The 18661-nt window shown below is 54.4% G+C and overlaps 2 protein-coding genes across 2 annotated transcripts; one reads left to right on the top strand and one right to left on the bottom strand.

Moving 5' to 3' along the window:
* Window positions 1–1033: 1033 nt before the first annotated feature.
* On the bottom strand, window positions 1034–12201 carry MVK (mevalonate kinase). Its single transcript, XM_082293207.1, has 10 exons — window positions 12123–12201; window positions 11873–12020; window positions 10923–11070; window positions 9793–9948; window positions 7887–7990; window positions 7011–7056; window positions 6108–6198; window positions 5603–5719; window positions 2727–2880; window positions 1034–2419 (listed from the first exon to the last, which is right to left on the bottom strand). The coding sequence occupies exons 1-10, from the start codon at window positions 12198–12200 to the stop codon at window positions 2268–2270; spliced, it is 1194 nt and encodes a 397-aa protein (XP_082149333.1). The 5' UTR covers window position 12201; the 3' UTR covers window positions 1034–2267.
* Window positions 12202–12403: 202 nt separating this feature from the next.
* Window positions 12404–15892, top strand: MMAB (metabolism of cobalamin associated B). The gene is made up of 9 exons (XM_082293669.1): window positions 12404–12525; window positions 12758–12816; window positions 12894–12987; window positions 13089–13146; window positions 13584–13656; window positions 13823–13920; window positions 14220–14284; window positions 14895–14954; window positions 15102–15892. Exons 1-9 carry the CDS (start codon window positions 12440–12442, stop codon window positions 15187–15189), a joined length of 681 nt encoding a protein of 226 aa, XP_082149795.1. The 5' UTR covers window positions 12404–12439; the 3' UTR covers window positions 15190–15892.
* Window positions 15893–18661: the final 2769 nt, after the last annotated feature.

Below are 18661 nucleotides of genomic sequence, written 5' to 3'. Positions count from 1 at the left end.
GGTAGGGTCAGGAACATCCCAGCCATCCCTCGGGTTATCCCGCTGGGTGTAGCAACGCCCCTGCAAAGCCTTTGATGGAGCTGCTGAAGGAGGCGTTTGGAAAGGAGGGAATGGGCACTCCCGTGCTCACAGATGGATGTGGAATCTGTGCTCACTTCCAACAGACTGGGACTGGCTCCAGCTGCTGACTTCAGCAGTTCTCAGCCCTGTGGCACAGGGAAGGCAGATCCCAGCACTGCCCTGGCCCAGGGCCCTTCCTATAGACCCCAGTCTGGGTCACCCTCCTGCCATCACCCTCCCTGCCCCGGGAATGTCAGCACTTCGGCACGGAGCAGAGCAGGATGAGCGCTGCTGGAGGAAACCTGCAGAGGTGTCTGGTTCAGGTTGGACACCAGGAGGAATCTCCTCATGGAAAGGGTGGTCAGGCATGGGAAGGGGCTGCCCAGGGAGGTCTGGAGTCCCCATCCCTGGAGGTATCCAAGGGATGCCTGGATGTGGCACTCAGTGCTCTGGGCTGGGTGACACGGTGGGGATTGGGCACAGCTTGGACTCGATGACCTTGGAGAGCTTTCCCAACCTGAATGATCCTGGGATTCTGTGAATTTCCCCTCAGTTCTGGCCCCCAGCCCTCAGAGCCAACGAGGCTCAGCCCCAGACATGTTATTTTGAAGGGAAGTTCCCCGTGCTGGATCTGGCATCTCTTTGTGCCAACATCACAAAGTAGACACATGTAAGTGGTTAAAGTCAACACACTCCCAGATCCTCACATTGATTACACTGTATTAGAAAATGGTAAATTATTTATCAGCCTTTCTGACTTGTGATTAGTGTAAAGCCGCTCTCAGATGCAAATTGGAATTGTAATTAGACATGTAGAAAGGCAGCATCTGAGACCTGCTTTCCTGAAGCAGTGTAAGGTGCTTTTTTCCTTTTGTATCCAGCATAATTATCAAAGAACACTTTGCACATAAAAAAAAGTGGATTTATTAAAACCAGAGACAGTTTTACATGGGATCAGGGAACTAAAGCTGGTCACCATGATGCTGGGAGTTTAGAGCTAGAAATCTCAGCTTCTCCCACTTGATTTTTTTTAGCCCTGGGCTGGAAGGGGAAGGCAAGTTCCCCACCTCTGCCAATTCATTACTCAGCTTTGAGTGAAGTGATTCTTGAACACAGCTACACTTAAAAACCCACTTAAAAAACCCACCCCAGACAAACAGAGTGATGATAAAACCCCTTTGGCAGGTACTGCAGTGACCACAGTCCCTCAGAGTCAGCTCATGACTCCCAGAGATTCTGGCCTCAGCCACTTCCCTTTCACTCTGTGGCACAGCTCATTAAAATTTCAGGAGTAAAAAATGCATTTACATTTGTGTAATAAGTCTAAATGCATTTAGGTTTTAGAGTTTGTCAACTGCAACTTACGGTGAGCTTTTGAGGACGTGGTTTGGGTTTCTTTCCCCTACTTAATTACACCAAAGTAAACCCAACACCAGGCAGGGTCAGGGACGTGCTGGTTCAAGACTGAAGTGTGAGAGAACAGCTTTTACAAGGAGGAATTTTAAGCCTGCCCTTGGCCTGGAGCTGCCCTCCTTGCAGGTGCTGTTTGAGCCACACCTTGAGCATGTCAGTAAAAACCAGAGTCTGACTACAGAACTCTGCTTATCAGCCCAGGCAGAGATCATGGAAAAGAGTGAAAGCCAGTAATTTCACTAGAATTGTGCTTCATCTTGCATTTTAATCACCCAACGCTTAATTAGTAGCAGGGAAGAGCTGTATTAAAGGTTTGCTCTTCATTGGGAATTGTAGGCCAGAAGAAACAGAGACCTGAGCATCAAGCCCTGAGCTGCCAAAGATGCTCCTCACCCAAAAATATCAAAGCACCATGCAGATCCACCTTGCCAGCCCCCACAGGACACCAGGGATGAGGGAATGGACACCACATGCATCTGAAGCAGCAAAGTGTCATTATCCACCCTGGAATCCAGCCAAGCCCCTCTCCTCCTGCCCCTTGGGATTAGCACAGCAGTTGAGGAAGGAAATTGAAACCAGGATTTTGAGAGCCTTGGTCTAACACCACTGGCTGGGTGCTCCCAGGTCCCCATGGCAGCCCCAAATCCCAGTGACACCAGCCCCCAAACTGGCTCCATAACCACGTCTGGCGGCCCTCAGCCACACAGGAGAGGGGAAAGAAGTTTCCAGGCATCTGGGCACACAAAGCTCTGAGGACATGGTGCCAAGGGCTCAGTCCTGCCAGAGGCAGACGCTCAGCTCTGGGTGAGCGCGTGCAGCACTTGGGCACTCAGAGAGGAGCAGGAGTGCAGGGTCACCCCGGGGGCCCCGATCTTGGTCTCCCAGCATTCAAATCCACAGGCACACAAGTCTTGCTTGGCTGCTTCCACGGCCAGAGGGGAGGTGTCTGCCAAGAGCAAGGCAAGAGCAGCCAGCGAGTCAGCTCGGCCACTGCAGGGAGAGGGAAAGGGCCATGGCTCCTCCAAACACAGCCCCTGGCACGGGGCCAGTGCCCTCAGGGGCTGACACACATAAATGAACACTCTGAATCGGCTCTGGATGACACACTGCAACCCACAGTGCCAGGCAGTGCTGGGACACATCCCACCAATCCCTCCAGAGCCAGACCTGGGCTGGCAGTGATTCCTCTGCTCCCAAACCTGACCCCCCAGGGCTGTGAGGAAGACAAGGATGCCCAAGGGGCTGTTACTGACCTGGTGGCAGCAGGGTGATGCCACAGCCACCCCCGCCAGCCCCGGTCAGTTTGCTGTGCAGGCTGTGGGACGCTGTCACCTGGCACAGCCTGTCCAGGGAGGGGTGGCCCACTCCGAGCACGTTTAAGTGGTGTTGGTTTATGTCAAAGAATTCCTAAAAGCAACCACAAAGAGAGGAGATGAGCACACATCACGATAGAGGCTCTTTACAGCAGTGGCAGCCCTGCTTTCCCACCCTTCACAACCACCTCATCTCTGCAGAAATTTGGCCACCAGCACCAGGAGCAAAGTCAGGCCAGAGTCTGAGCTCTGAGCTGCTCATGTGCCCCAGTCCCCCCTCACGACTTGCAGAGTGACAGGGGCACCACAGCTCCTGCACCACCCAAGAAAATCCTGATCACTGCAAGCTGCCAGCAGGAATTTATTCCAGAGCTCTCCGATGCCTCCCGACTGCTTGTCCTCTGCCCTGTCACTCGAGTGCTGAGCAGGAGGCTGTGCAAGGCCCCTCACCGGCTGTGGGAAGGGCACCGAGCCAGCAGCTCTCATTCCTGGCTGTCACCCTGCTCCCTACTCTGCAATCCATCTGGCAAAGCCAAATCCAGGTACTTCTGATAGGGCTGAGGCATTGCTGGAGAGGTGACATGGAGGGACCTCCCCGTGTTTGGTCTGTGCAGCACTGCTCCCTCCCCACGGGCAGTGCCCGGGCTGGGAGCCAAGGAGCCTCTTGGCAGCACCATGCCAGGAATCTGGCACCCAGCTCAAGTGGGGTCGAGAGGGTCCTTCCCTCCAGGAGCACCACAGGCCCCTCTAAGTGAGCCCATCCTCCTGGCAGAGCTGTGGGAGCATCCCTGCCATGCTTCCCACCCAGACAGACCCCTACTCCCAGAGAAAGCTGCCCCAGCAGCACGGTCTGAACAGCCCAAGGGATGGACACCACCACACAGAAGTGGAAGTTACAGCTTCTCCCCTCCCAGTAGGACAGGTGAGGAATTCAGGAGCAGAGGGAAGGGCTTGGCCTGTGCTTGGAGCATGTCTGGAACAGGGCCAGGAGCTCCCAGGCTCCCTGGGCACCACAGGACCCTCCCAGCCCATCAGCATCTGCAGCAGAGGAAGGTTGTTCTCAGCAACACTGCTCTGACAGCCCGACTCCATCCCCTCCAAAGCATGTAGTGGCTCTTCCCAGAGGGTTTCACAAGCCAGGAACCAGCCAGGACAGGACCAGTCCCAGAGAGGCTTCCTAAGAGCAGCCTTGTGCTCCCTCCCCCAGCAAGTGGCACTGAGCTCGTCCCTGCCTGCAGCTCCTGGTGAGCTGGGAGGGACTCTGTGCACAGGGAGCAGCAGGGCAGTGTCAGCCACATCCCCCTCCCTCAGCTCCACCCAGGAATCCTGCCAGCACCACACAGGAGGGGCACTGCAGAAAGAATCCCTCTCCCCCTCCAGAGCATTTCTTCCCGTTGTTTAAGGAACTGTGTGAAGAGAAGGAGCTGGCGGCAGGCAGAGCTCAGCCACCACCCATTCCAGGCTGGGCAGGACACACGTCCATCCAGAGGCCTCTTTATATGCCTGAGTGAGGGCACAGCACTGCCTGTGATGATGCAAGACACCTGTCATCTCCTGATCCAAAATCTGCCAGGAATCCGATGACAGCTTATGACACACTAGACTAGTTCCATTGGTTCAAATACAGCGCTGGCCAGAGCTGCACATTTCAGAAACAGCCCCAAAGATAGATTTTTATATATATGTGCTGCATCTAATCAGCTGGGCCTCTGTGGGCTCTTCAAGCACAAGACAAAACAAGATTCAACCTGCTCACTGCAGTGCTGCTTCCTGGGTGTGGGACACAAGGATGCTTTGGCATTTTCCACATGAGGATCTCAAAGCGTAACTCGAATTATTCCCCCCTCTTCCCTGTCCCCTGATCCTTCTGACAGCCTGAGGATGTGGAATTAGGATGAGGAGTTGTGTGAAGCTGTGCTGTGAACACACTGCAGACCTCCCCCAGCTGATGGCAGCTCAGCCCACCCCGCTGGGTCCAGAATCCCACCATCCCCCCGGTGCAAAGGGAGCAGAACTCTGCTATGAATCCCACGGGAATGATCCAGAGCAAGAGCAAGGACAAGCAGAGGTCCTCCTGAGAGCCAAGGGGAGGGATCCAGATGCCAACAAGGACTGGTACCAAACGGTTCCTGAGTGTCCAAGTTGGCTCCCTGGTTTGCTGAGGCCAGGTTTGCCTCAGCTGGGACATGGCCACACATCCCTCCCCCACGGTGCTGTGGAGCAGCATTACAGCACTCTCAGCACTTCTTCCACTTGGAAGCCTCTTCCTCCCCCTCCCCAGCCTCTCCTCTTTGAGCAAAGCCAAGACAAACAGATCTTTGTGTGCACCTCGTGCATCAATGTCAGGTCAGCCCTGGGCACAGTTCTGTTTGTGGCTCTCTGGAGCCAGGATGAGCATGGAACACCAGGAGCTGGCTGGGAACCAGTCAGTCCATCACAAACCAGTGGCTCTGGGCTCTCTCCTCACTCCAGCCCTGGCAATGACAGAGCACTTGCTTCAGAGGCAGCGACTGCCAGAGCTGTGGCACCGAGATCACTCCATGTAAGAGAAACAAACCCTCCAGAGCCACAGGTCCCCAGAGCCCCAGGCCTGCTCCCTCCTTCCCTGCACACAGCTGGGGAGAGGCACCAGCAGCAGCTTCTGGCTCCTGGCTCCAGGAAGGGCATTAAAAGCAGCACACCCAGACCACGGTTTCACTCGGAACTGAACATTTCCTGCTATCACTTTTTTTTTTTCAGACCTAATGTTCTCTAAATGACATTTTGATGTTCAACAGTAACAGTGGCTAAAAATACTGGTCGAGCAAGCCCCTTACCTCCAGCACAGGGTAATGCTCCGGTGATGGATTTGCAGGCATCGCTTCCAGAACACTTTGGCACTCCTGAGAAATGGCATCGATGGAGTCCAGCACCGGGTTCATTATGGCAGGGAACTGGAAAGGGGGAAGGAGGGATGTGAGGTGCCTGCTTGCTGCTCTTTCAATACCACTGGGAGGAAACTGGTCCCAGTCTCTCTGAGCTGGGCAATTCCTCACTCATTCCCAGAGCAGGGCGATAGTAACCTGCTCCTGCCTGCAGAAAAAGGAGGAAGAGAAGGAAACAGGCCAGAGGAAGGAACTGCTCTTTTCATGGTTGAAAACTGGCAATTTTAACTCCTGTTAAACTGGAGGAAGGGAGGAGATGAAACCCCATTCCCAGGTAGCTGGGAGATGGTGGCCACACGAGGGATCTCCCAAAAGATCCTTGTGAGACCTGCAGTCCCACATGAGGGTTATCTCCCCAAAGTTATCCCCCACATCTCCATCCCACGACCACCTGCACCTTCAGGATCTTCTCCTTGACACCAGCCACCAGGACCTTGGTGCTCCGAGGGACTTTTGTGTTGGTCAGCAAGATCCTCAGAGTGGGCACCCTGGAAGCAACAGGAGGCAGAGAATCCCAGACCACTTTGGATTGGAAGGGACCTTAAAGCTCATCTCATTCCAACCCCCTGCCACGGGCAGGGAACATCTCCTGGCCTCTTTCCTTCCCAGTCCCCAAGGCTACAGCTTATTCTGCCTCAAAAGGCCACTTTGAGCAAGAACCCAAGTTAAGGAGTCCCATTCATTTTACAAAACTTCAGCAGGTGCTTCAATGCTGGCTGGGTTCAGGCTGGTTCCTCTTGGAAACAAGGAACAACTGTACTAGAGCTATAAATAGGACTGTCATGTATTTACTGAAATCCATGTTTTTCAAGCAAATTTTTTCCTTTGAAATACTCTCTACAAGGGTAGCCAGCAGTGGCCATTAACTGCTAATAGAGAAATTTCATGCACTGTGAAAGATTTTAATGGAGTTAGATTATACTTCTCTGGCAGGAGGCACACACAGGACCCAGATTTCTCTCTGCCAATCGGATTTCCCACCACCAGGTAAGCACAAAGTTCCCCCTCCCCACAATGTCATTTGCTGCCAGGAGCAGATCCATTCCTGCTGCCCATAATGCCATGAAATTAATATTGATCCTTTGTGCTCTGTTCATCTAATGTCAGATAATGACCAAACATTTCATTGTCCCCATCCACCCCAACAACTGAGGCTGCCCACAATCAAAATGGGGCTGCAGAGCCCTTCCCACACTCCAGCCATCTCCCATCATCCTCATACCCTCCAACACCCACCCAGAGCCTCTCTGACATGTTCCACCCACCGTGTGTGAGGGTTATTTTTAAACTCCAGTATTACCTCTTTAATGGTGTGATTTTTCCTGCTTGGTATCTCAGGGCTCCACCTAAAGTAAAATACATGTATTGTCTCAGTGCAGAGCGAGCTGAGAGATAACACAGAAGGTCTTTCATCTTCAGAACCTCACCCAGAGCCTGTGACAGTAATTGCAAGAAACACCAGCTAAATGAACCATGTTCTCCAGCAGCACGGCCCTGCTTCACCTTAATGAGAGGGTCTGGCTGGACGTGCTTAACCCAAGGCCTTTCCCTTTGCTCTCCTCTCCTCCAGGATCACATCAAATAATTTTTTGAAAAGGCAAAGAGTTTGGTCAGCATGAAATCTTTCCTGAAAAAAACCAGAACCCAGCAGCGATTCCCCACGGCAGAGCCCAGCACGTGGGGCTCCAGGGACTGAACGTGTGCACTGGGTGTCAGCAGCTATCCTGCAGCGTGGAATTTCGTTGTCCAGAAGGAATGTCTCACTTGGCTCCTACCCTCACAGAGGCACTGCGATTAGGTCTCATTAGAAAGATTATTAACAGCCTCCAAGGACACTTTCAAAACACTGGGAAGTCGCTGCTAATTGAAACTAAATGACAGCTGTCCAACTGCATTTTCCCCTGCATTATCCCTGGGACAGGATTAGGTTTCTTTGTTCACTGCACAATGTTTAAGTATCACTTATTTGCAGCGAGGTCTCTGCCTCGTGGCACCTGCCTGGGGGGGGGGGAAAAGAGCTCTGGTGTTCCTGCAGCCAGTTCCCAACATTCCAGTTGGCTCCAGGCCCAGCTCACAGATGGGGCAAACTGAGACAGGGAAGGATTCCCTGTGCTCAGGCCAAAAACAGGGACCTGAATTTGGGAGTTTCTGCCTGGGAAGCAGCAAACACACCTACCCCAGGTGCCAACAGCATTATCCACACCCGATGGATTGCCATGGATCACCCGCTCCCCTCGGAAGGCCCAGCTGTTAATCAGTGTCAGCTCTTCTTCTGTCCACCTGGAAGGCAAGGAAATGACTCCAACACAAACCACTCCAAACCAGTGGAGGGAGCAGATTCAGGAGGAAGATTCCAGCCCTGACCTGGTAAAGATCAGATTTCATGGAATTCAAGTCCCGACTCATCCCCACCTCACCAAACATGGTGTGTTAACCACACACTGGAAAGGCTGGGGGAGTTGGGATTGTTCAGTCTTGGGGTCACCTAATTCCAGTGCCTGACAGGGCTACAAGAAACATGGAGAGAGACTATTTACAAGGGCCTGGAATGACAGGACAACAGGGAATGGCTTAAAGTGGACAGAGATTGACAGGTTTAGATTGGATACTAGGAAAGAATTCTTCCCTGTGAGGGTGGTGAGGCCCTGGCACAGGTTGGGCAGGGATAGCATCCACTATCCCAGGCTGCTCCAAGCCCCATCCAACCTGGCCTTGGACACTTCCAGGGATCCAGGGGCAGCCACAGCTTCTCTGGGCACCCTGTACCAGGGCCTCACCCCCTCCCATAGAGGAATTCCCAATAGCCCATCTCATCCTGCTCTCAGTCTGAGCACAAAAACACACCTCTGACCCTGCCTGCACACCACAAGTCCATTCAATGGGTATTCCATGCTGGAGCAGAGGCACAAATCCACATTTTGGAAAAGCCTCACAGCATCCTGCAAGGCAAGGCAGAAACTCCAAGAGCCACCTGCTATCCAGAAACCATTTCATTTCACTCCCACTTCCCTGGGCCTCAGCTGAATGTCTTTATCCATGTCCACACACCTTGTATTCCACCTGCCAGGATTTAATCTGGGAGCACTCAGCAAACAGCTCACACCTCCAGCCTCAGGAACTGGAGCGCTGTAAACCACTTGTTTCTAATCCTCTTTGAGAGGCTGCGATTCCTCCCGACACAGGAGCCTCTCTATCCTGCTGTTCTTTTCTTGCCATGGGAAGCCAAACCCTTCTGAAGTCTGACACCCCCATCTCTCTGCACAGCAGCTGGAAGGCAGGAATTATGCTGGATCCATGCTGAAGCCACAGAGGGCGAGCAGGGAATGAAGACATCCTCGCTGCTCTGCTTGGAGCTGCCCTTTCATTTCCCAATTTGGGAGATTTGCTGGAGCACAGGGGGCAAAGTGCTCCCAACAAGAAGCTGTTTCTGGGTCAGGCTGCAAATTCTGGTTCAGAGGCAGAACACAGAACCACCCCCCTTGCTGTCTCACTCTCAGCCCCACATAAAAACCCACACAACAGAGGTTGTGCCCCTCCAGCTTTGATTTTTAACAGCTTCAAACAGCCTCCTCTCACACAGGGCACAGCACCCCAGGCTTCCAAAGGTGAACTGCAAGGGTAGAAGGAAAGAAACTCTCTTTCACCAGGTACTGATAAAAGGGAAAGACAGGCAGGAGATCAGGAGGAAATGTAGCACATGCAGAAATAAGTTCACAGGAGATGCAAAAAAAACCCAGAAAGGATCCTCGAGGACTCAAAGCAAAACCCGTAAGATGCTCAGAGACAGTGGAAATTGAGGTTGAAAAATTTCAGTGTGTTCTACTCCATTGAAAAAATAAAGCTTTTTCCCCCTTTTTCAGGTTTCTTTATCTGACACTAGACAAGGGAAACAGGAGGAGTTTTACAAAGTCTCCAGGACAGGGCTGGAAACACTGGGCAGGGACAGAAGATGGGCTCAGGGTGTCACTTGTGGTCACAGCCAAAAGAGACCAGGAGAGGTGGCAGCGCCAGAATTTGTGCAGGTAAAAGGAAAGCTGAGGCACAGGGAGCAGAGCTCTGCATCCCAGGCTGGAATTCCTTACCTGGCTGTGGATTCTCCCTCCTGCAGCGGGCAGGAGATGGCTCCACACACCATGAGCAGGGCTGCAGCCAGACACACAGCATAGGCAGCGCTGGATCCCAGCCCTGCTCCTGTGGGCAGCTCCGACCACACCACGATATCCACGCTGGGCACATCCCTGGAACACAGACACACAGGGATTGACACAACCACCCCGGATTCCACCTCCAGACAACATTAAAAAAGCAAAGGAGGCCGATTAGGACTGATCTCAGGGAAAGCTGGGTGAAAACTGGCAACATCAGCACATGCACAGGGGCTTCAGGAGGGCTCACTCCCAAATTTGAGCAGCCTGGCCAAGCCATTGTGCTGGAATAAAGCCTTCCTGAATTGGATCCATGATTGGCACAGCTTGTCAGGCTGCTAGCAGGGGCACCTGGTAACTAAATACCTGAGCAGCACCACAAAGAGCCCCTTCAGAGATTGCTGTAAACTGGATTTTAAACGTATTTCGGAACAAAGTGTAAACATCCCAAATCTGGAATTGCACAGCCACGTCCCACTGGAGCAACAGGCTGGTGGAGAAGATGGAACATGGACATATCCACGTCCCTTTGCTCCACTGAACACACCTGGGTTGTGTCACAGACCCCAAAACCAAACCCAGGAGCTTTTCAGTGCTGCTGAGTGACAGTCCCAGTGCCACCCTGAGACTGCAGGGAAACCACGACCCAGCTGCATGTCCCAATTCTTTAGTCTTTGATTTCTTGGATGAGAATACAGAAGTTGGGCTCTGCTTTGGTTTCTGACACTGCCCTGAGCACCCATCCAGTCACACCGAGATCACAAACGGTGCTGGGCTAAGCTGGGAACTGGAACAGCCCCAAGTTCTCACAGTTTTAGGGAGATCCAGCCCATAAAGAGATCAGACTTAGTTCAGACAACAAATTCACAGCTTATTTCTGTTTTTCCAGCCTAAGCCAGGATGACAGGAGCTGCCTGCTGGAGGGAAGGGTGTCTGTGTTGTGACTGGGTTGTGGCATGAACTGCTCTGGTTTCAGCCCTCAAAACTAAATGAGAGCAGAGACTCCCAGCTCACTGCCTGGGGCACCCACCCACCACCAAAATTTTGGGGCAGGAGGAGAGCCTTACCCATACTTAGCAGAAATAGCCAGGCACATATACAGGAAGGCAAGAGTAGCAAGGCTCTCTGGAGCTGAGGCTCCAGCAGCAATTCCAGCAAACTCCCTCAGTGCATCCAGCTGTTCTACGCTGGGGGACTTGGACTCATCAAAGTCAGCTATGGAAGCAAGCAGGGGAGAGTTTAAACACTTAGAAACCAGGGAATTGTTACACTGAGAGCAGTATTTACAACAAAACCTTCTGTTACAGTAGGCAGAAACAGCTGGAGCCAATTTCAGGTTCTACCTGAGGATTTGTGATAAAGTAAAAGGAACATCTTCACCAGCCACTCTGAAATCCCAGTGTTTCCCTGCCTACACCTCCCAGTGCATCCATCCATAATCACTATGGAAAACTCGGCAGGTCACAAACTCTTCATCAAAGAATGTGGATTTTGGAACTGGGATATCCTGGGCCTCCAGCCAGCACAAGGTGCTGCAGAAATTCTAGTGAGGGCTGGTGTGGGACAGACAGGCAGGAAAACAGGCCCTGTATTCCCGACTTCCCCAGGAGCCCCCAGCTCTGAGCAGCTTCAGGAAGGCTCCTGTTTGGCCCCCACCAGTAACACACTGGGATGTGGACCCAGGCTGGCTCCTGTCTGTGTCACAGCAGCACGGGAACAAGTCCCTGGAACCCAAAACAGAAGGGAACAGGGCCACACACGGACACCTGAGCATCAGCAGGGTCACAAGGGGGACGTAAGTAACTGAGAGATGCAGGGACAGGCCAGTGAAACGCACACTGAGCGGGGTCAGAGACAGCGGGGTTCTGAAACACTGCAGGGGGGACAAATAACCCCCTGCAGGGTCACCCCCACGGGGGTTCTGCAAGGTCACCTCATGCGGGGTGCAGAAGGCACCGAGCAGTGCTGAGAGCCCCTCACTCCGCCGGGGCAGCGGCTCCCCCCCCTCGGCCCTTGCCTGCGATCCGCCCCCGCAGGGCCCAGAGGCCGGGGGTGTCCCAGCTCCTCAAGACGCCGACGCCGGGCAGGGAGACGCTCAGCCGGCCCTCAGCGCCGGGCCGCAGGCGGAGAAACGTCCGCAGGTCCAGCGCCACGGCCAGGGCCACCTGCGGGCGGAGAACGGGGGTCAGCGGGGCCGGACAGCCCTCACCGAGCTGGGCACCCCTTACTTTTCCCGGCAGCCCTCGCCGTGCCCGGCGTGCCCTCACCTTGCCCAGCACCACCGCGTGCTCGCCGTGCAGGATCACCTTCCCCGGCGCCGACACCGCCAGCTCCCGCGCCCACATCGCCGCTACCCCACGGCCCGCGCTGACTGACAGCCCCGCCCACCAACCGCGGCCGCGCCCTGCCCCGCCTCCCCGCGCCCAACCAATCGCCGAGCGCCTGGCGGGGGCGGGACTTGCGGGCGACCAATGGGAAGGCGACGTTGCGGGGTGGTGCGGCCCTGGGGTGACCGCGTGGGCTGAGGGCGGGACGGTGGCCACGCAGGGTCACGGCGCGGCGGCGGTGACGGCGGCCGGGAGGGATGTGGCGGCGGGCGGCGGCGGCGGGACGGGCACTGCGGGGGCCGCTGGGGATGGCGGGGCGGCGGTGGCGGAGCGGGGCGGGCAGGTGGGAGGAACCGGATCCCCTCACGGTGTCATTTCCCCTCCTCACGGTGTCATTTCCCCTCCTCACGGTGTCGTCCCCCCCCCACGGTGTCATTTCCCCCCCCCACGGTGTCGTTTCCCCCCCTCACGGTGTCGTTTCCCCCCCTCACGGTGTCGTTTCCCCCCCCTCACGGTGTCGTTTCCCCCCCTCACGGTGTCCCCCCGGTGTCCCCTCACGGTTTGTGCCCCCGCAGCCCTGACCGCGCCGCTCCCGAGCGGGCCCCGAGGATCTACACGAGGACGGGAGACTCAGGTAGAGCCCGGGGAGCCCCGGGGGCCGCGGGCAGAGCTCCCCACCCGAGCCCTGAGCGCCTCCCGCCTTTCCCAAAGGATTCTCCAGCACCTTCACCGGGGAGCGGCGGCCGAAGGGTGACCGGATCTTCGAGGCCCTGGGAGCCACGGATGAGCTGAGCTCGGCCATCGGGTAAGGGAGTATCCAAACCGTGGGTTTCATATGGGAAATCATATTTGTTATGATTTCTTCATTCTCAGCTAACTCTGTTTTGTTTTTTCTCTCTAACCAAGGCTGGCTGGTGAGTTTAGCAGTGAAAAGGGCCACACGTTTGTTGATCAGCTTCATAAAGTGAGTATTAATCTTCACCCAGTGCAGTCCCTTATCTGTGCTATTAAAACATGAACTCCTTAATTTTAGCCGCAGTGCTCCCACTGACACACAGGAATTCAATACATTTAGCATTTCAGTATATAAATCTTTGAGACCCCTTTGATTGCTCTCTAAGAGGTAAACTCCTTTAACCAAGGAGGAAACTGGTAGATCAAGTGATTAGTTATGGGCAGACAGGCTCATCTCTAGGTTTATGCTGAGATAAGTCAGATCCACATTATGGACATGAGTTTTGTTGTCACAGGTTTGAAATTGGGGCACAAACCAACCACGTGGGCACAGCAGTGACACAAGTCCTGCCTGGGCAGCCTGTGAGTTTGGCTGATTAGCTCTGCTGAGCACGGGAATGTAAAAAGCCATGGCTGGGAGTGACAGCAGTTGTGATTTTTGTCCAGGTCCAGTGCATGCTGCAGGATGTGGGCTCCAACCTCGCCACGCCGCTCTCCTCGGCCAGGGAGGCTCACCGGAGTAAGTTTTGCCTTTCCTGTCTTGGGCACAGCCTGGAGTGGGTGGTGGTGGTGGGGGTGGGGTGCTGAGGGGTGTGTTGGACTTGCTGATCCAAGAAAGCCGAAGCAGAGTTCAATTTGTTTGCCGAATCACTTCTTTTCAGACAATTCTTCTTTCCCCTCTGTAGAACGAACATCTTTCAGCGAGAAGCCCGTCCTGGAGCTGGAGCAGTGGATTGACAATTACTCAGAGCAGCTCCCTCCCCTCAGAGCCTTCATCCTGCCCGTAGGTGCTGCCTGTGCCCCTCACTTCCTTAGGGCAGCCCTGCTCCACTGCTTGCCATGGGAAAGCAGGCTGGGAGGTTGCTATTTCCATAGGCAAATGCCAAGAGAAAAGCAGAGACGAGGAGCTGGGAGTTACATTTCCCCACCCTACTGCACTGGGATATCCCTGCCTTGCCTGGCCGTGGCACAGGGATCAGTTCCATGTGTGTGAGACGTGCTGAGCCCTCGCAGGGAGGGGAGGGGTGGGGTGGGTTTTCCCTGTTGGTGCAGACACTGAGTGGTGTTTCCTTGCTGTTCCAGTCTGGAGGCAAGAGCAGTGCTGCTCTCCACTTCTCCCGAGCTGTGTGCCGCAGGGCTGAGAGGTGGTGAGTGCTGTGCTGGGAGAAAAGGGGGTGGGGACACCCCAGTGACAGCAAACCAGGGCACTGGGAGCCAGCAGCCAGGGCTGGGCTGGGCTGGGGGCTCAAGCCAAGCTTTTGTTTGTTTAGTCCAATTCCAGAAGTGCAGGAGGCACAAAGCCAGACCCTCCCCTCAGCTGGGTCATGCAACCCAAACCTTTTGGGATTCTGCAGCCCCAAAATAATGGACACTTCCAGGGATGGGGCAGCCTGTGCCAGAGCCTCCCCACCTTCCCAATATCCCATCTAACACTGCCCTCTGGTAGTGGGAAGCCATTCTCCCGTGTCCTGTCACTCCAGGCCCGTGTAAATAGTCTCTCTCTGTTCTGTGATCATCATGGATGAGTATCCTTGGAGGAGCAGAGCTGGGGGCCTCTGGGACAGACACAAACATTACTGGCATCATTTACCCCTCCCAGATCCCTCTGGGAAGCTCAGATCCTTCACAGGTGTTGGGGGAGTCAGAGTGGGGACCCCAGGGGAGATTTGGGCTGGGAAGAGGCTCCAGCAAATTGCAGCCTTTTGTGTACTCGGAGCTGGAAAGTTAAACACCAACATTTCCCTTTGCTTTTCCCAGCATAGTCCCTTTAGTCCAAGCAGGGGAAGCAGATCCAAACGTGGCCAAGTATTTAAACAGGTAAAAAAATGAAAACCCCAAACCTTTGCTCTGTCCTACTGAAGCATTCCCTTAGTTCTGGGGATAAAACTGGGGGGTTTTGCTTCTTGACAAGCTTCTCTTCTGCAATAAGATCACTGGCTTTCCTGCTTTTCCTTTGCTTTCCAGGCTCAGTGACTATCTCTTTGTCCTGGCACGTTATGCTGCAATGAAGGAAGGGAAGGAAGAGAAAATCTACATAAAACCTGAGCCCTAGCTGGGAGCTGGAATGTTTTTTCCTTGATCATGGAAAACTAAATCCAGTTGACTGCTTTTCTTCTCCATCAAGGAAGGGAAAGAGAACAAGCCTGGGCTGGAAATGGGAGCTGCCAAGAGCTTCCTTGTGAGATAACCAGGACTTTGTTGATAAATGCTGAGAGAAACAGAATCACAGAATATCCTGAGTTGGAAGGGACCCAGACACACCTGTTCTGTTCCCTGGGCCTGCTCCACACATCCCATGTGGGGATGGCTCTGGAGTCACTGCTTCTCCCAGGTGGGAGTTGAGGCATGAGAATTCCAGTAGCATTTTGGAGATGCCTTCATTTCCTTGGGCAGCAGCAGGTGCTGTGGGAAGGCTCTGACACGACTCTGAGGGATGATGAAGGGCAAACAATCAGCTCCTCCTTTGAAGTCACAGTGCTCGTATGGAGCAGCAGCTGGAGGCGTTTGGGAATTGTGTCTGCAGCTCTGAAATAATAAATGTGAATTTCCTTGTACCAAAGGGCCACAAACTGTCACATTTTAACACTGAGCCCTGTGTGCTTTGCTGCTCTAAGTCCCTTCCGATCCATCAGCCCCGGCTGGAGCTGAGCTGTACAGATTTACAGGAATGCACCAAGAATTCCTTGGCTTTGGCTGCCTCTTGTTGTGCATGTGAGGAATGTCTCTGTGCATCCTCTGCCAAAAATGGAGGATGGAGGGGGTAAAAGGAGGAAAGGCCAAATCCCAGGGTCCATGTGCTGGAGTTGTCTCCACATGGAGCTGCCCCTCTGGCTGCAGGAACAGCTGGAGGAGCAGAGCCCGGGGTTTGGAAGCACTCAGAGCACTGAGGTTGCAGGAAAAGGGGTTGGGATGAGCAGCAGGGCCCTGCTGGAGCTGGGTGAGAGGGGAGCACCCCAAGGGCTCCTCCCGAGGTGTCCGTGCTGACCCTGGGACCGTTGCTCCACGGAGCCCTCAGCAGAGCAGGCTGGAGCTCGCAGGCACATCGCACCCCCAGGTCCAGCTTTGCACTCGAGTCCAAGCTGCTTCCAGCTTGGAAATCCAACTGGGAGGAATCCATGTGAACCCTGGCGGGGTAATTTTTCCCCCAGGGAATGCTGTGGGCTGCGAGGTGGTGATGCCCATCCAGGGCTTGTCCTGCTTTTAGTGGGGCAGCTTTTAAATCCATCCCACCCTTCCCCTGCTCAATTATCTGAGTAGGAACAACCTTAAACTTGTTCTCCAAAGAATCCCTGGCTCTGTGTCCCTTTTTGGCCAGTGAGGAATGTCCAGGAATGAGTGAGGAATGCCCAGCACTAACAGATCCCCCGTCTCATCACTCACCTGGGTTTGAGGCAGATATTTCATGGCTCTTGTTAACGCACATTTTTCATGGAGCAATTTTCCAAGCCTCAGCCTGGAACACATCCCGGTGACAAATGCTCTGGATTTGGATGGTCCCATCAGCTGCAGTGTCACCTCAGCCATTCCCTCTGCCTGCTCCATCCAGTTTTACGAGAGCTCCAGCTCCAGGACTGTACCTCAGGAATCAAGAGGCTTTTCAAGTTTAATTTAATAAAACCCTTTGCAATATAAATTCTTCACAAATGCTCCATAAATCAGCTCAGGGAGGGATTTATAGTATTTCCTTTTTTTTTTTCCAGCTGGGGGAAAGAAATCTCACTACTGTTTTGGGACCAAAGCTGGCATTGTTTGGATTGCAAGGAGAAATAAATCAAGCTACTACACTTCACATGATGGAGAGATTAAATTTACTGGGGTGCTCCCAGCTGCCCCCTCCCTCTCTACCCACAGCAGTTGTTTGTGGTGGGCTGAGGCAGAGGGAGGTGTTGGGGTGACCCTCATGCATCACTAAGCAGGGCTTGACTTTAGGAGGGAGTTGAGACAAGGCTGCAGCTCAGCAGAGCTGGGCCAGGACATTCTGCCCTGGGAGTTGTCCCCAAGGTCACAGGACAGCCATGGGCTCTTGAGCTGAGGGGCTCAGCCTGGAGCAAAGGAGGCTCAGGGGGAACCTTGTGGCTCTGCACAACTCCCTGACAGGAGGGGGCAGCTGGGGGGGGTCGGGCTCTGCTCCCAGGGAACAGGGTCAGGAGGAGAGGGAACGGCCTCAGGCTGGGCTGGGGAGGGGCAGCTTGGACACCAGCAGGAATTTCCTCATGGAAAGGGTGGTCAGGCACTGGAAGGGGCTGCCCAGGGAGGTTTGGAGTCGACATCCAAGGAATGCCTGGATGTGGCACTCAGAGCTATGGGCTGGTGACAAGGTGGGGATCAGTCACAGGTTGGACTCGATGATCCTGGAGAGCTTTTCCAACCCAGCTGATCCTGGGTTTCCTGTGATTCCTCTGGTCCACCCTCCTCACCAGGCTGGAGCAGAGGCACAGGGCAGCCGAGCTGCCCCAGCTCCCGACCCCACAAGGTCTCAGCCAGGCAGCAGCAGCAGAGTGACCAAAACAAAACCCAGCTTTTAAACCAAATAAAGCTCCCTTGCTCTGGGCTGGCAGTTGTTTTTCCAAGCTCTTTGTCTCTTCCCAGCTCTCCCAGCCATACAGCATAGGGATTCCAGTGCCTGCACCTCATTAATATCACAGGGGAAGGCAGATGCTTTGTCCAGGCTACCCGGCTCCAGCGCCCAGCAACATTCCTGCCTCGCAGGGTGCCTGATTTGGGATCGCTCCGGAGCTGCCAGCACAGCCATATGTTGCTAAGGGTCGTTTATTCTTGTTTGTAAAATGTATGGCTGCTCCCAGCTTCCACACTGTCAAAACGAGAAGAACTGGCCCCAAAATCTCTTGCTGCATGATTGGATCAGACGCCCGTACATCTGTTAACACTGTAGGAGCTGTAAAACGGAATAAGTTGGGCTATAACTCAAGCACCTCGATTACCACCACGATGTGGGAGCAGCCGAGCGGCTGCTGCTCCGCCAGCAATGACACAAACATCCATTGTGCCAAGTCAAAAGTAAATTTACACAAGGCAGCATTTCCTGGGCCAGGGCTCAGAAGGGAGGAGAGGGATGAGAGCCCCCACCTCGACAGGATGTGCTGGAGCCCCAGCCCAGTGAGTTTTGGGGTGCACAGCCCTGGCAGTGGGGAGCCAAGAGCTCCACTGGAGCTGCAGGAGCAGACAGCACCGCAGGTCCTCCAGCAGGGCAAGTCCTGTGGTCTCACAAGCTCCTGAAATGCCCATTTAGCCTGGAAATAGGCAAGGAAAAATCCTCCCCACCCCGGAGCAACCCAGGGTAGGAACCATCGGCCCTGTGCCTAACAGGAGCAGGTTGAGCCTGTCTGGGGAGGAAGGGGCTGTGTGGGACCCTCAGCTCCCCCTGTGCTGCAGCCTGGCCCAAAGTGCCCACCCCAGTGCCCACCTCACCCCAGTGCCCCGTCCCTGCCGTGGCAGGCCGGATGCAGAGAGGCAGAGTGACACAGGGAGAGCTCAAACCAGCTCAGGGAAGCTGCAGAGGGGTC

Source organism: Coloeus monedula (assembly GCF_965178545.1).
Source record: "Coloeus monedula genome assembly, chromosome: 18".
Classification (NCBI taxonomy): domain Eukaryota; kingdom Metazoa; phylum Chordata; class Aves; order Passeriformes; family Corvidae; genus Coloeus; species Coloeus monedula.
The sequence above is the reverse complement of the archived record's forward strand: the minus strand, read 5'-3'. Positions and strand labels throughout refer to the sequence as shown.

What these genes read in the sequence shown, in the direction of transcription:
- MMAB (XM_082293669.1), top strand. Translation starts at nt 12,440, where the DNA reads ATGTGGCGGCGGGCGGCGGCGGCGGGACGGGCACTGCGGGGGCCGCTG. An exon ending in GGCCAGGGAGGCTCACCGGA is followed by an intron (nt 13,657 to 13,822) that starts GTAAGTTTTGCC and finishes TCCCCTCTGTAG; the next exon opens with AACGAACATCTTTCAGCGAG. An exon ending in GTGGCCAAGTATTTAAACAG is followed by an intron (nt 14,955 to 15,101) that starts GTAAAAAAATGA and finishes TTTGCTTTCCAG; the next exon opens with GCTCAGTGACTATCTCTTTG.
- MVK (XM_082293207.1), bottom strand. Translation starts at nt 12,200, where the DNA reads ATGTGGGCGCGGGAGCTGGCGGTGTCGGCGCCGGGGAAGGTGATCCTG. An exon ending in ACGCGGTGGTGCTGGGCAAG is followed by an intron (nt 12,021 to 12,122) that starts GTGAGGGCACGC and finishes CTCCGCCCGCAG; the next exon opens with GTGGCCCTGGCCGTGGCGCT. An exon ending in TCAAGGAGAAGATCCTGAAG is followed by an intron (nt 5,720 to 6,107) that starts GTGCAGGTGGTC and finishes CCCCCTTTCCAG; the next exon opens with TTCCCTGCCATAATGAACCC.